We start from the raw sequence: 12,762 nt of genomic DNA, 5'->3' as shown, positions 1-12,762 counted from the left end.
AAAATCTCCTACAGTAAGTGCAGAGAAAAAAGATTTAAAGACTCCAAGACGGCCACCAACTTATCTACCATGGAAGCGAACTACAGGAACAGCAAAATAATATTGTTATGTATGAATGCTCCTTCTGTAGATAATTGGACCCAAACAAAAAAATTCACAGTTCAGTAAGATCCCTAACCCTGACCTTTAATTTTTTTTTCTTTTTTCATTTGTTTTTACATTCAGTACAGTATCATATAAGCTGTGCAAAACTTTACTTAGACTGGCAGTTCGCCATATCAGTTGCATTTGTCTTTGGTACAAAAATAAACAATCGCATTAATGTGCAAGTATTTGTTTTCTTCCGGCCAAAGTACCGAAATTGAGTTTTCTAGAGCCATCTTTTATACAATACATAGACTCTGTGGCATATATCTACATTTTCAACATATTCCTATATACATTCAAAAATTTTAAGAGCTGGAACAAATACATTAAAACCTATAATCTCACCATCTATACAACTTGGTTTTTCCCCTCAGGGTTTTCTTCATACAAAACTTTACCAGCTTATACTGATAGCTCTCCCCCCAAAATACAAGGCACAAAGAATATACTTGTTTTCTCTTGCTTGCGTAGACATTTAAATACTATATTAAGCTCAGAAAATTAAAGTCTTATATGGCACACTAGCTCTAATGCCATGTGTGCTATGTACAAGTTAATGGTTGCAAAGAAAGCTCACTGTATTTTATTTTAAGAAGAACAAAAGAAAATCCAATTAAAAAAAAAAGGAAGAAAAAACACTCCCTAAATTGACAGCTTTACCAAAAAAAATGCTTCCTCTTATTTTACTTGGAGCATAAACCTGTCACAATGTCTGGCATATACTAAAATTTTTTACTAGCAAAACCATGTTTTTGGTTCTAAAACAAAAGTGATATATTCTGGTCCTACATAACTTAATTTTAAAAAGAATCCTCATCTCTGTATTTAAACTTAAAGCAGCTTTGAAACTATCTGGTTTATGCTCCAAAAATGCTATTAAGCATTTTATATCATGCTTTGATTTGTTGTACTACATTGTTATTTAAAAACAATGGAACCTAACTGGAAGTGTTTCCATAATGCTAAACTGCCATGCAGACCAGAATGCAATTTACAATGAAGTACTTGACAACACAGGTAGAATCTGACCGATGACAACAGCTGAAGTCATGTCTTAAACTTTTGACATTGGTATTCGTAGCCCTACAAGGCCACCGGTGGGGTCTCCTTCTGCAGTCTTCTCTAAGACTTGATTCACAAATTCTGATGTTTGTCCAGCTACGGGTAGGCCTAAAAAGGGAAGGGAAGAAAACGTGCTGTAAGGTTACTATTCACTGCACGTATTTTTACATTCCTGGAAGTGATACAAAGCCAATGAACACTTTGGTTAGTAACCGACCCAAAGGCATAGACAACTAAAATTAGGAAGTGCTTCTTTCTTTTCTCGATTCCAGAAATTGTTTGCAATCTAACGTATCGCAGATTGTATGTCTCTTCACATATATGCATTAAGTTTCTGGCTTACCCAGAGTGTCTTTAATAAGTATGTGCAACTTCTGTTCCATGTTGACTCCTCTATCATCTTTAGGTACCTGCACCCGATTAACTATCTCTTGTTTAATGGAGTTGATCACAAACAGTAAATTATCTGCAAAGAAAAAAAAAACTGGATTAGATTTACAGCACGGTCCCCCTGGAGCAAAAGAGATCCACAGTTGTCCACACACTGTTAATTATGTCAGAGGTGTCACATCACACTTACTGTAAAATTAAGATGTAACAGTTTACATCTGTAAACTACATTTTCAAAACTATTTACACTACATGCGTACATTTACATAATTTACATCTGTAAAGTAGCTCAACACTGCAGGTAACCCAATCCATGTACATTTTATGGAGCGGACTGTTTTTGTACCAAAAAAATTGTTGGGTTTGTACCAACTCTGTTTTCTCTATAAACTGCCAGGTATGACCCAGATACATGATGGTGCAAAAACACAGACTTGTCTGAACAAAAGAAAAATTAAGATGTGAAGAGTTGTATTTACCATATTCCGTGTTGAGACCCCAGAGTTTTACTTTATTGGCTTCATACTGGGCTTTCTTTTTTAGTCTACAAGCCCTATAGTAAGAAGAGGGGAAGAATTAGAACACTAACAAAAATTCCAGAATACTAAGAGCATCTGTTTGTTTGCCACACAAACTTATCAATCCGTACTCCCAGAGCTGTGATGTACAAACTCATCTATCTACTCACTCACCTTCAACGAAAACACTCTGCTACCTGTATTTACTTGTATTTCACACTTGAGGACTTTATCACTGTATCAATCATTTGCCCTGCAGCTAAGTAAGCTGCTTCCAGTTGAAGTATGTCGTTATCTAGGGAACAGGCAAACTACATCTCCAAAGTGCCAGTTGCCCTACTTTTTGATAAACTGGTAAATAACCCACTGCAGGAACTGCCACAATGAAGCAGGATCTCTTGAGGCAAAAAGAAGTTAGATCTTAATTGAACAGTTGTAATAATCCAAATATACTCATCCACGTAGTGTTATCTGGAATATATACCTGGAAGCCAGCTTGTTCTTTTCTTTCCTTGACCTCGGTCTAGCAGTTAAGGGAAGTTCACTGACTGGCGTCAGGTCACTGATCACCTTATTCAGCTTCCTCAATTCATTACCGATCTGTAGAAGTTTTCTGGGGTTGGGAGTCAAGTCTTCTACATCAGTCCTTCGTGACTTCTTTGCTGCATATTTTCCTGTTTTAAATATGCAGAAAATTGGGTTGGGAAGTGACACAATATGTACACAAAACTGAAAAAACCCCATTCTTAAATATGTATTATTTTGGGTGCAGTTTAAGTTCCTTTGTTCGTTACAAGAGAATGGACTGGAATCATGTGATCCCTATGGCCTCTCACCATAGAAAAAGCACTTCCAGACAAACTGCTTTCTACAATTCATATTACATCCAGATCAGATAAGAGCAAATACCGCTGGCCAGGCTACTGGATGTGAGAGACAGCATACACCCAACTGTGCTGAAAAATGTATGTCACAAGTTCAAACCCAGTTGTTCTGCCCCAACTGTAACTTGCCAACTCCTGTGTTCAGCCAATATATCCTCTTGCACACCCAAGTTGATTAAATTTCCAAATAACCTTATCACTATTAATAAAGAGTGTCGAGGCCTATTACTGAAACGATCTTCACTGATACTGAGCTTAAATGATCTACATAAAGGCTAGTTAACCCCTTCTATATGTATTTGAAGCTATTTAAGGCCTGGTTTTCCTGAGGAAATACACCTATTCAAGACAAAATCTTTATTCCTTATGATTCTTTGCCACTGGTATCCGTCTTTTTCTAAATTTCTATTAAAAATGCATGTTGTTACAGGCACTTGTATGAAAAAAAACCCCACAACCTGCTCCAGAAATATTTATTAGAGAGCTGATAATTTAGCATGATTTATCTGAGGTAGTAGATGACCTTGGTACATCTCTGTATATGAAAATAAAAAAGTACTGCATGTGTCATATTCTGTAGCTTCTGGATGTTAAGCAGTGTTTGATCCTGCAAATCCCTTGCATGTGCACCTGACTTAAAGGTCTCACTTGCTCCTCCAAGTGTCTGGTGGGACTGAGTCCTCAAGGCACATTTGGTTATTTGTTGTTTAATAACAAGTATAGATATAAGCCTCCGTAAGAAGGAACAGTGATAGAGACTTTAGGTACTGATGTTTCACTACAGGATAAATAAGCATATAAAAGCTAAGGAGATTAAAAAAAAAAAGTTTTCTTCTCTGAATAAATCTACAAGTAGCAACAACAACAAAATCTTTTGGGTTAACAGAAGGTAAAGTGCCATGTTAAAGAGACTAATTTTCAACTGTTAAGGGAATGTTAACGTTACAACCAGGGAAGCTGGTTTAATTTTCTCCTTCAAAGCCAAAATCAAATGGAGCAGCCTACCAAAGAGGTCCTGTGACAAGAAAACAAACATTACTTCTAAGAGTGGTTTGTTCTGGGAAATGTTAGTCATGTGCGGTACAGCAAATTGCTAATCGAAAAGTTACAGGAATAAAACACAGTTATTACACCAATTGATTTAAGTTTCTAAGAGAGTATTTTAAAGAAATAGTTTATTCACAGAAAAGTAACTACTTCACTGTGCTGCATTCACAGCAGTGGGAGACACAAGTAGGGAGGCGCAAAAAGAGTCCGTTACGCCTTATTGCTTGTCCTTTAGTTCACGCTGCAGTTAACATGAACTTTGCATCTCGGATCACTTCCAGCTCACTTCTAACACAAGCAAGACCGAAACGAACAGCTACGAGGAGCAAATATCAGTCAAGCGACCCATCCAATACGTTTACAGCGTCGCACTGAGAAAACTTCAAACTCTTGGAGTTTCCACTGAAAGCCCTTGGAAGTTACAATTCCCAATTCATCCACCTTCCTCGGGAAGAAACCACACTGAAAGTTACTACTGTACGTCCACTGTGCCTTCCTTGGACACCGTGCAGATCTCTGCTAACTGAGCAACAGACTTACAGTGTTTTAATGATGTATTTTCATGGCCAAAACACAACTTACAAGTACGGGAGTTTGGCTACTGAAGGTGTTTAGAATGGAAGACATTCCCTTGTAACGAGGACTCCGTTCTTACCATGATGGAGACCGTTCTTCTGATACATGTTACTTGGTAACGTATCGCGATTCCACTCGGACGGCCTCAGCATCCTTTCTTGTTGCGATGGTGTTAGTTGCTCACTGTACTCCCAGAAGTATCTTCGCTTGCCTCTTTTCCGAGAGGATACTGCAGTCATTTCTTTTAAATCCTCCACAGAATCATTTTCATACCCTAAAAGGATGCATTGCTTTGTTTATATAATGTTGACAAAACTGTTTCTAGCCTTTTAGCGGTGAACTGCATATTCAAGTCAAGAGCAAAACCACTGAGGAGGCCTGTTTTACATTGTCTAATAGACTTGGTTTCTACTATCACCTACGACTGGGTACTCGCCTTAAATCCAGGGACAGACATTGAGCCAGTGATGGTGCTTCAGTAGTTGAACAGAGACAAACTATTTATGCATTGAAAGCTCCCTTATGTTCTCTGACCCCTTAAGCTCTGTTGCTCTTTTGCGCTTCTCCCCCACAATCTCACCACTGCAAAGTACAGACAACAGCTGCTGGAGAGTGTTCTTCTATCCCTACCACTTGCTCCATGAATTTACAGGAACGTAATCCTAACTCGCCTCCACATTTTAATTAATCTTTAATCAAAAAGCATGGAAAGAGAAGCAGATAATAAAGATGGATTAGCAAAACACTCATAAAGAAAGCAAAATTATTCAATCATAGAATATTCTGAGTTGGAAGGGACCCACTAGGATCATTGAGTCCAACTCCTGCTCTTCCTTGAGTCTGAATACCTTTGGGAAATAAATCAAACCACCCATCTCTATTAGAAGGGGGCTCTGTTATGAGGACAATGACCTAAAGCCTTTAAGAAAAGACCATCTAAATTGAAAGGGTCCAGACAGGAGCTGCTCAACCTCTTCCTCACCTCTTTAGTGGGATGAAGAGAAATGATCGACAGTAAAGCTACATAGTATTTTAGAGGTATATTATGATGCACTTGGTATGATGAACTGTTTATGAAGTACATGGAAACTGTAATGCCACTATCCACATTGTATAAATATTTATACTGTAATTATGTAAACACAAACCACAGGTTTTGAAATCTTACCTATGCTTTAGAAAATAAAGACAACCTATACTGAGGTTAAAAACCCCCAACCATTGCATAGCCTTTTGTACTAAAATACTGTATAGTAGTTTACATTTACTTAAAAAAGAATGCATTTCAAAACATCACATACGCTGATGGAGCCTAAAGAAAAGCCACTGAACAGACTGTAAGCTTAAGAAGCCTTGACCCCATCTGCTTGAGCTCTGCTTCATCTTTTAACAGTAGCACAAAGAACACTTTCTTCTTTTTAAAGCAGTCTGTTCAATTAGTCTGTTTGCACTTGAAAAAACAGTTGAAAGAGGAAAAAAAAACTTTCTTGCTTTGGTCTAACTTTCACCCCATAACCCAAGGTATGAATACAAGTCAGGTGCGCACAAGGATGAAATCAGTTCTAAAGTTCTGTTTCTAATCATTTCATCAACTCATTTACTTCGATTCTCTAAGTTTATTAAAAAGCCTGTATTTTAAAGGCAAATCAAACACTGAAACATGCTTTATAAAACATTTTTTTCTTGTATAGCCAAAATGATGACAAGTTACATTAAATTTAGTTTCAAATACCGTAAATATTTTTAACTGTACTCCCATTTTACACAAATGTGTTTGCTTTAAGTATCAAAGTACTCTTAAAAACCCCACTTACTTTCCACTTGAAAAAACATGTCAAGCTATGTGACTCATTATATAGAGATGTATAAATTTAGCCCATCTTCATGATAACATGGAATTAAGCCATCCGATGAAAACAAACCTCTTTAAGAGCTGATGTGTACAAATGTAAAACAAGGTTAAAATCAAGACTTCCTGTTTGCTTATTTAAACCATAATTAAGTTAGCAACCTAAATTACACTGACTTAATACATCCTGCCTTGCAACTCTAGCTATCATTTGACCCGCTATCATTTCATAGTTAGAGAGAATGATCTAGTGTGTGATGTCCTAACCTAGTCTGTAACATATAGGAGTGCAACAAATCTGTTCAGCTTTTCTGCACTGTATCCATCTTCCTTGAGTTCTCCTCTTAGCAAAGATTATATAGCAGTCTCGCTTTCTTTGGCAGGCTTCTAAGAAATCTGGAAGGGTTCTTGTATTTACCTTTCAGGCCCTCTGCAAGTCCCTCCTAAAAATTTTTGTTTGCATCCCTTACTACTGTTTTAGCTTTAAATTCACCAGGGTTAAATTACGTAAAACGGAGAACAGGATGGACATGACTTCTGCAACTACCAGATTAAAAGCAAAAATAGCCCCACCAAAACAAAACCAGGGAAAGCCTTCTGTTTACCATTTAATCCTGTTTACCATTTAATCCTACTGACTTCTGTCATTTATGAGTCTTTTTTTCCCCCAGCTGATGGTCCAGGTGCTCAGAATAGATGCAATGCAACAGTATCCATGTCTCTACAAGCACTCTTCCCTTTCAGGTATTTCTTCTCTACTGCTACTGAAAACTGAATCCATTGTTGCATCTCCCATTTCTGGAATCTCTTGATTACTCAATGGGAGAGAAGCAGTCATTTACAAATATTTCTATTAAATGAGGTAGGTAAAATATACCAGCAACAGCAAAAAAGGTTTAAGTGCTAGAAAAGGCCTGGGCTGGTAATTACCATAATAAATTGCCTTTGCAGGTGACAAAAATTGTTAAATCTGTATCATAATAAAAACATTGTTGCCCAAACTTGCTGGAATGCCAGTCACATTTTTAGTTATTTCTCCAATTTCCTGAAGTTCACTACATCTAAGTATTTCCTCAGACAACACTAATGCTTTAAGAAAGCATTTAACACACTCCAAAAACACACATAGAAGAATAAACAAAACCGTGCATAAAATACATCAGAGGGTCTGCAATAATCAATAACTTTCTGTCCTTTCGGTAATTACATCTTCACTCTAAATTCAGCAACTGATTTTGGTTTCAGTGCTATGGAAGGTTAAATCTTCCTCTGCCATGCCTATTTTTAGAAACTTTATCCATAGTATTTACCTTTACTCTAAAGGTAAAAAAGCAACACAAAGTACAAGAGTTACATAATTAAAATACCCGGAGACATTACCTTCTGATATAATCAAAACATGTGGTGAAACTTTTAATATCACCACACTTGAGGTGAACGGCTTCGTTCATTTCAAGTTCCAGCAAGCTTGTATAAGCCAAGTTCCTCGGTTTCTGTCCTGACCATGGAGTTGGACTTAGAAGGGGAGCGCAATTGCGTGTCAGTAAAATTTGAACAAACAGCAAACAGTTAATGTAATTCCACCAGCTGAAATCCCAGCATTTTAATACATCTCCTTTTCAAGGTTGCCAGGCTTTCTGTGCAATGTGCCTCCGTGGGCTGCAAAGCGCTGTGCAGTGCAGCAATCACTGCAGAGCTGGAAGAGCTACTCAAAGCCCCAGAGAGTAGAGGGAGTTCAATTCGGAAGGAAGAGGTTTTAAAATGCTAACAAAAACGTGTTATGTACATGTAAAAGTAACATAAAGGGCGTAATGCTTAACAAGTTTAATGCCAACTCAGGAAATCTACTTAGAAAACAATTAAATCTGAGAGTTCATTATGACAAACGCTTGACAAGCTTTAGGGAAGCTGCTGTTTTCAAAAAGGCAAAATTTCAGCTGCTTTCTCCCCCGAAGTTACATATTGCCAAATGTCAGAATACATTAATTCTTATAGTCTACTACAAAGCATTTATAAAATGTGAATATTATAATACTTTCTACAATGAAACTAATAGTTGGTTACAGTCCTGTCCCTTTTCCTTCAGATTTTATTTTTGCACAACATTACCGCTTTGTTACCTTCCAGGTGAAGGTTAGTTCTTATTTCTGTTGTTAAGGCTCCATTTCTACATGCAGGAGAGAGGAATTCAGTATCCTTTGAAGACCCACTAAGTGTTACTGCTGAAAACCACCAAGAAACAGTTCTATTAGTTTCAGTGGTAGGTATTTTCTTTGGATTCTGTGGAAAATTGTACCTGCAGTAGGACTTAAGTAATTCTGAAATTACTTCACTCAGGCTATGATTTCATCCCAGCTATCAAGAGATACAACTCTGGATAAATTCAAAGCAGCAACCTACTGAAGCACTAGAAAGCTCTGCACATCCTAGCATCAAGTCACGAAAAAAAGAAGACAAAAAATGCAGGTTGTTGCTCTACGACCTTAGGCTACCAGCTAGGTTTCCTGTATTCTCTATCATTATTTTTCCTGCATGACCACAGTTTATGCAGTTTTTTCTCAAAACAGGGCAATAGAGAGCTGGTATAGTTTTTATTAATTGCATTTTGCCAAGCACGTAAAAAATCTGGGATGAAAGTTCATAATTTAAGATCAGCGTTTCTCAACTGTAACTATAAGCATTCAAAAGCATCCTTTCCCACTTGGCAGACAAATCCATTAACCTTCACATTAACTAAACCCAACATTGCTGGTACCTGGTTCTGAGAAAGTATCGCTGATGTCGTCATCTTTATCATCCTCGTAATCTTCTTCCTCATCATCATTTTCAGACAGCTCATGCTCACTGCCGAATCCTTCATCGTGGTCCTCATCTTCAATATCGTCCTCATCATCCTCATCTTCCTCAGGATCTCCTTTGGCTGACTGTTCACCCAAACTGTCTGTTACAAACAGAGAATAGTTGTGCTCTTCTTTCTTCTGTGAAGAATCTGACACTGATGTGCTGGCAGAAAGACTGCTCTCCCCCACAATAAGCCCTGGGGTTTCCTGGGGTGGACTGAGGAGCAGTTCTTGAGTCTCTTTAAAAGGCAGAACAGGAGGCGTACTGTGACTATGCGGGGACTCTATTCCTTTTCTTTCTTGTCTCTTTGCTACAGCACCACAATAGCAGGTGTTTTCCTTTGCTGCATCAGCATGTGTCTGGCTCAACACTGGTCTGCTCTGCGGTAAAGGATTGATCTTTACTTTTGCCTTTTTAACATAGTCTTTACATTCAACATGAATGTTCACCTTTTCGTTATTGTACACATTGGTCTTCACCATGATTTGTGTACTGGAAGCAGGCTGAGTTGCAGGTTTGCTTGCCTTCTGAACACAGTCCGACAAAGGTGCCTCAGCCTGAACGTTCTTGGAGGAACAGACTGGGGCTGCTGCTCTGGTTGCAATTTTTTTGCCAGGTAACAAAGAATTTAAAGGGTTTTGTTTTACACTGAAGAGCAAATCAGGGTAGAGCGAATCAGAAACAGGTTGGGAGTCCTCACTGTTAAGCTGAGCCAGTGTCGGTGTTTTGCTTATCACCTCTTCATCTTGATATGGGCTTGAAAAGTCATCAAGGCCCAGATAATCCACCTCTTTTGTTCCCCAAATGTCACAGCTGGTTAATTTAGTGTACTTAGTTAAGTCTTCACAGTAGGTGTCCCACTGCTCCCACTTTGAGGTGAGAGCAGCTTCTTTGTCCAGGATGTCTGTAAAAGACTCCAAGTTCTCAAGGTCTTTGCAGTCCTCCATTGAAAGTAAGTTGTCTCTGGAGCTTTGCTGATAGTCCATTTCTCTGTCCTGTGCATAATAAGACAAATTAAAAGTTAATACAAAAAAATGTATCAATCATCTCTGTCCTCTACCTAATCTAGTATGGTGAGCTTAATTCCAGCGAAGCCTAAGAGAGTGGTAAGATACGAAGATACCTCCACTTCCAACTAAAAGCTTTTTTTGAGGGTGGGAATGAAGTCCAGCTTCCATGCTTCAGCAGCAGATCCTTCTGAAGAGATTGCTAAAGATAGAAGTCAAATGCTGCTGGACTCTTTTTCTGCTATTGCAAATTCATCTGGTCATCAGGAACCAGACTAGTACCAATATCCGTGTATTTAAAACAAGAAAGACATCACAGGCCAGCTGTTCTAGTCTCTAGTGACCTCAGCCAATCTTTGCTGTGTGCTTAACAGAGTAAGTTTACCAGTCCCTGGAAAACCTCATTCTAACACGATCAATTAACGACTGAGGTATCTTTCTCCTTTGATGCAAGGGGAAAAAAAAAAAAAAAAAAGAAAAGAAAAGAATGCTAGTATAAGCAGCTCATGAGTCAACTTTTCTTTTGCTTCCCCTGCATTCCCAGCTTGGGTGCAGCAGCTAGAGCTGCTCTTGCAGAAACGACTGTAGGGAAGAGTCTCCAGCACCATCATGTCAGCACAGCTCTGTGTGAGACTCCTGTATCAAGCCTCTTCCCATCGCCAGCTTTAACAAGCGACTATTGAGGAAGCATCACATTTGCTGGACAAGCAGTTAGGCTCTTCCCTAACCAGTAGCTAGCAGTGATGAATAATCTTCTAGCATTCCTGAATAAATAGCCCTCTATTTCTAGAGAAACTCAAGGTATTAGTCAAGGAAAGTAGTTATGTGCACACACAGAAAGATGACCTACCAGTTCATACATGAAGTCTGGATCTGAACTGCTTGCCAAGAGATCCGTGCTCATCAGAGTCTGCTCTGAAAACACATGGCTCCGAAAGGCGTCCCCAAAAGGAGGGTCCATTCCACTCACACTGGGCTACAACAAAATTGATACTCACGTCTGAAGCATGCTATAAAAAGGCATATTCTTTTCTTCAACAAAACATAAAGAGTATTACCATTTCATCCAAGTCTCTGAACTTGTGCTATACTTGCGCCTGGAAGGTTTTTACCTACACAGATATGCGTGTCATTTCTCAGAGTGAGAGAATGCTTTAAGAGCAGCTAAGAACATGCAGCTCTAATCAAAGGACACATTTGTATTCATCATATAGCTGCAAGAGCATTGCTCATTCATTCTTTTTTCTTGGTTTGAAATTCTCACACGTTTGCCAAGTTTAGGGATATGTCAGCGTTTGTAGAAGAGGAGAGCGAGTACTGGCAGGATCTGTGAGTATCAATAGGCACCACACGCTTGCAGGGCCTTCACCCTAATACAAACCATTTTGCACTAAAGCAGTGTTGACTGTTTATAGAACCATTAGAACTCATAAAACGTCCACCTGATATTGTAACAAAAGCAAACTTTATTACAACTCAATCAAGAGTGTTATATCTCTGGAGAACAAAGTGGAACTTTATAAAAAAAAAAACAACAACAAAACATTATGCAGGATGACTGTGCATGCAGGGAATGGGCAGCAAGGCTTTCTGCTACATTTAATTCCAGACCTCTATTTCTCTTCTAGACACACTCGCCCTGAGGGCTGGGAAGGGAGAAACACTGTACTGCTGAAAGTCATTCAGTGTGCTGATGTGTGAATCACTGCAGTAATAAAAGGCTGCTCTCCAGGCATCCAGCCTCATACAGACAACAACTTTGCTGAATCTTGCTGCGTGAACCAATACAGTACCAAGAGCAGCAACACAGCTTCCACCAGGCACTACCGGGACCCTAAAAAATATGCACCATTTAATCTCTTACAAATTCCCCGTGCTAATGCCAGTCAAATTTACTCTTAAACTTTTTTTTTTAATTAGGAAGCAAAATGATTTACAGAAGCAAATAAAATCATGACAGACTTACCTGAGGCATTTCCAAGCCCAGATTCCCCAAATCCAATTCCAAACTTCTTGTTTTATTCACTTGTAGATTCCTTTCCAGCTTTACTTCAGTCTCAGTGAGTTTACACAATCCATGCAATGAAATTTTTCCTTAGGATAACTTCGGTTCACCCTGATGGAGCTCTTCTATTTGTAGACTTCTGTGTAGAATAAACGCAGCAAAACCCCAAGGAGGTAAGTAATCCTTCACCAAAAAGGTAATGCTTAAAAACCAGCCAAAGTGAAGCAAAGACAAAAATTTCCCCGACAAGTGGTTATTCCTCATTCTGGAACATACGGTAATCTTCTTTCCCTGCCATCTTTCATTGAATGAAAAGCCACAGATGCTACAGAACAGTTCCTGCAAAAACTTTTTTGGCTGAGTTATGTTTTGTTGCCTTTTTTTCCTCACTACTGAGACCACGAGCTCTACAGACATATGAAAAGAAAAGCCTGCC

General features: G+C 38.6%; 1 protein-coding gene across 2 annotated transcripts; it reads right to left on the bottom strand.

Annotated features, from left to right (window-relative positions):
• Positions 1-217: 217 nt before the first annotated feature.
• On the bottom strand, positions 218-12,762 carry CREBRF (CREB3 regulatory factor). Of its 2 annotated transcripts, XM_074155936.1 has the most exons (9): positions 12,288-12,762; positions 11,172-11,297; positions 9,229-10,309; positions 8,594-8,695; positions 4,704-4,898; positions 2,602-2,791; positions 2,079-2,152; positions 1,553-1,675; positions 218-1,317 (listed from the first exon to the last, which is right to left on the bottom strand). In XM_074155936.1, exons 1-9 carry the CDS (start codon positions 12,294-12,296, stop codon positions 1,202-1,204), a joined length of 2,016 nt encoding a protein of 671 aa, XP_074012037.1. In that variant the 5' UTR covers positions 12,297-12,762; the 3' UTR covers positions 218-1,201. The 2 variants fall into 2 exon arrangements, with proteins under 2 accessions (XP_074012037.1, XP_074012038.1); XM_074155937.1 differs by lacking the exon at positions 8,594-8,695.

Source organism: Numenius arquata, chromosome 11 (genome assembly GCF_964106895.1).
Source record: "Numenius arquata chromosome 11, bNumArq3.hap1.1, whole genome shotgun sequence".
In the NCBI taxonomy this organism is placed as follows: domain Eukaryota; kingdom Metazoa; phylum Chordata; class Aves; order Charadriiformes; family Scolopacidae; genus Numenius; species Numenius arquata.
The sequence above is the reverse complement of the archived record's forward strand: the minus strand, read 5'-3'. Positions and strand labels throughout refer to the sequence as shown.

What these genes read in the sequence shown, in the direction of transcription:
- CREBRF (XM_074155936.1), bottom strand. An exon ending in CAGACTTCATGTATGAACTG is followed by an intron (nt 10,310 to 11,171) that starts GTAGGTCATCTT and finishes TATTATGCACAG; the next exon opens with GACAGAGAAATGGACTATCA. An exon ending in GAAGAACGGTCTCCATCATG is followed by an intron (nt 2,792 to 4,703) that starts GTAAGAACGGAG and finishes TATTTAAAACAG; the next exon opens with GAAAATATGCAGCAAAGAAG.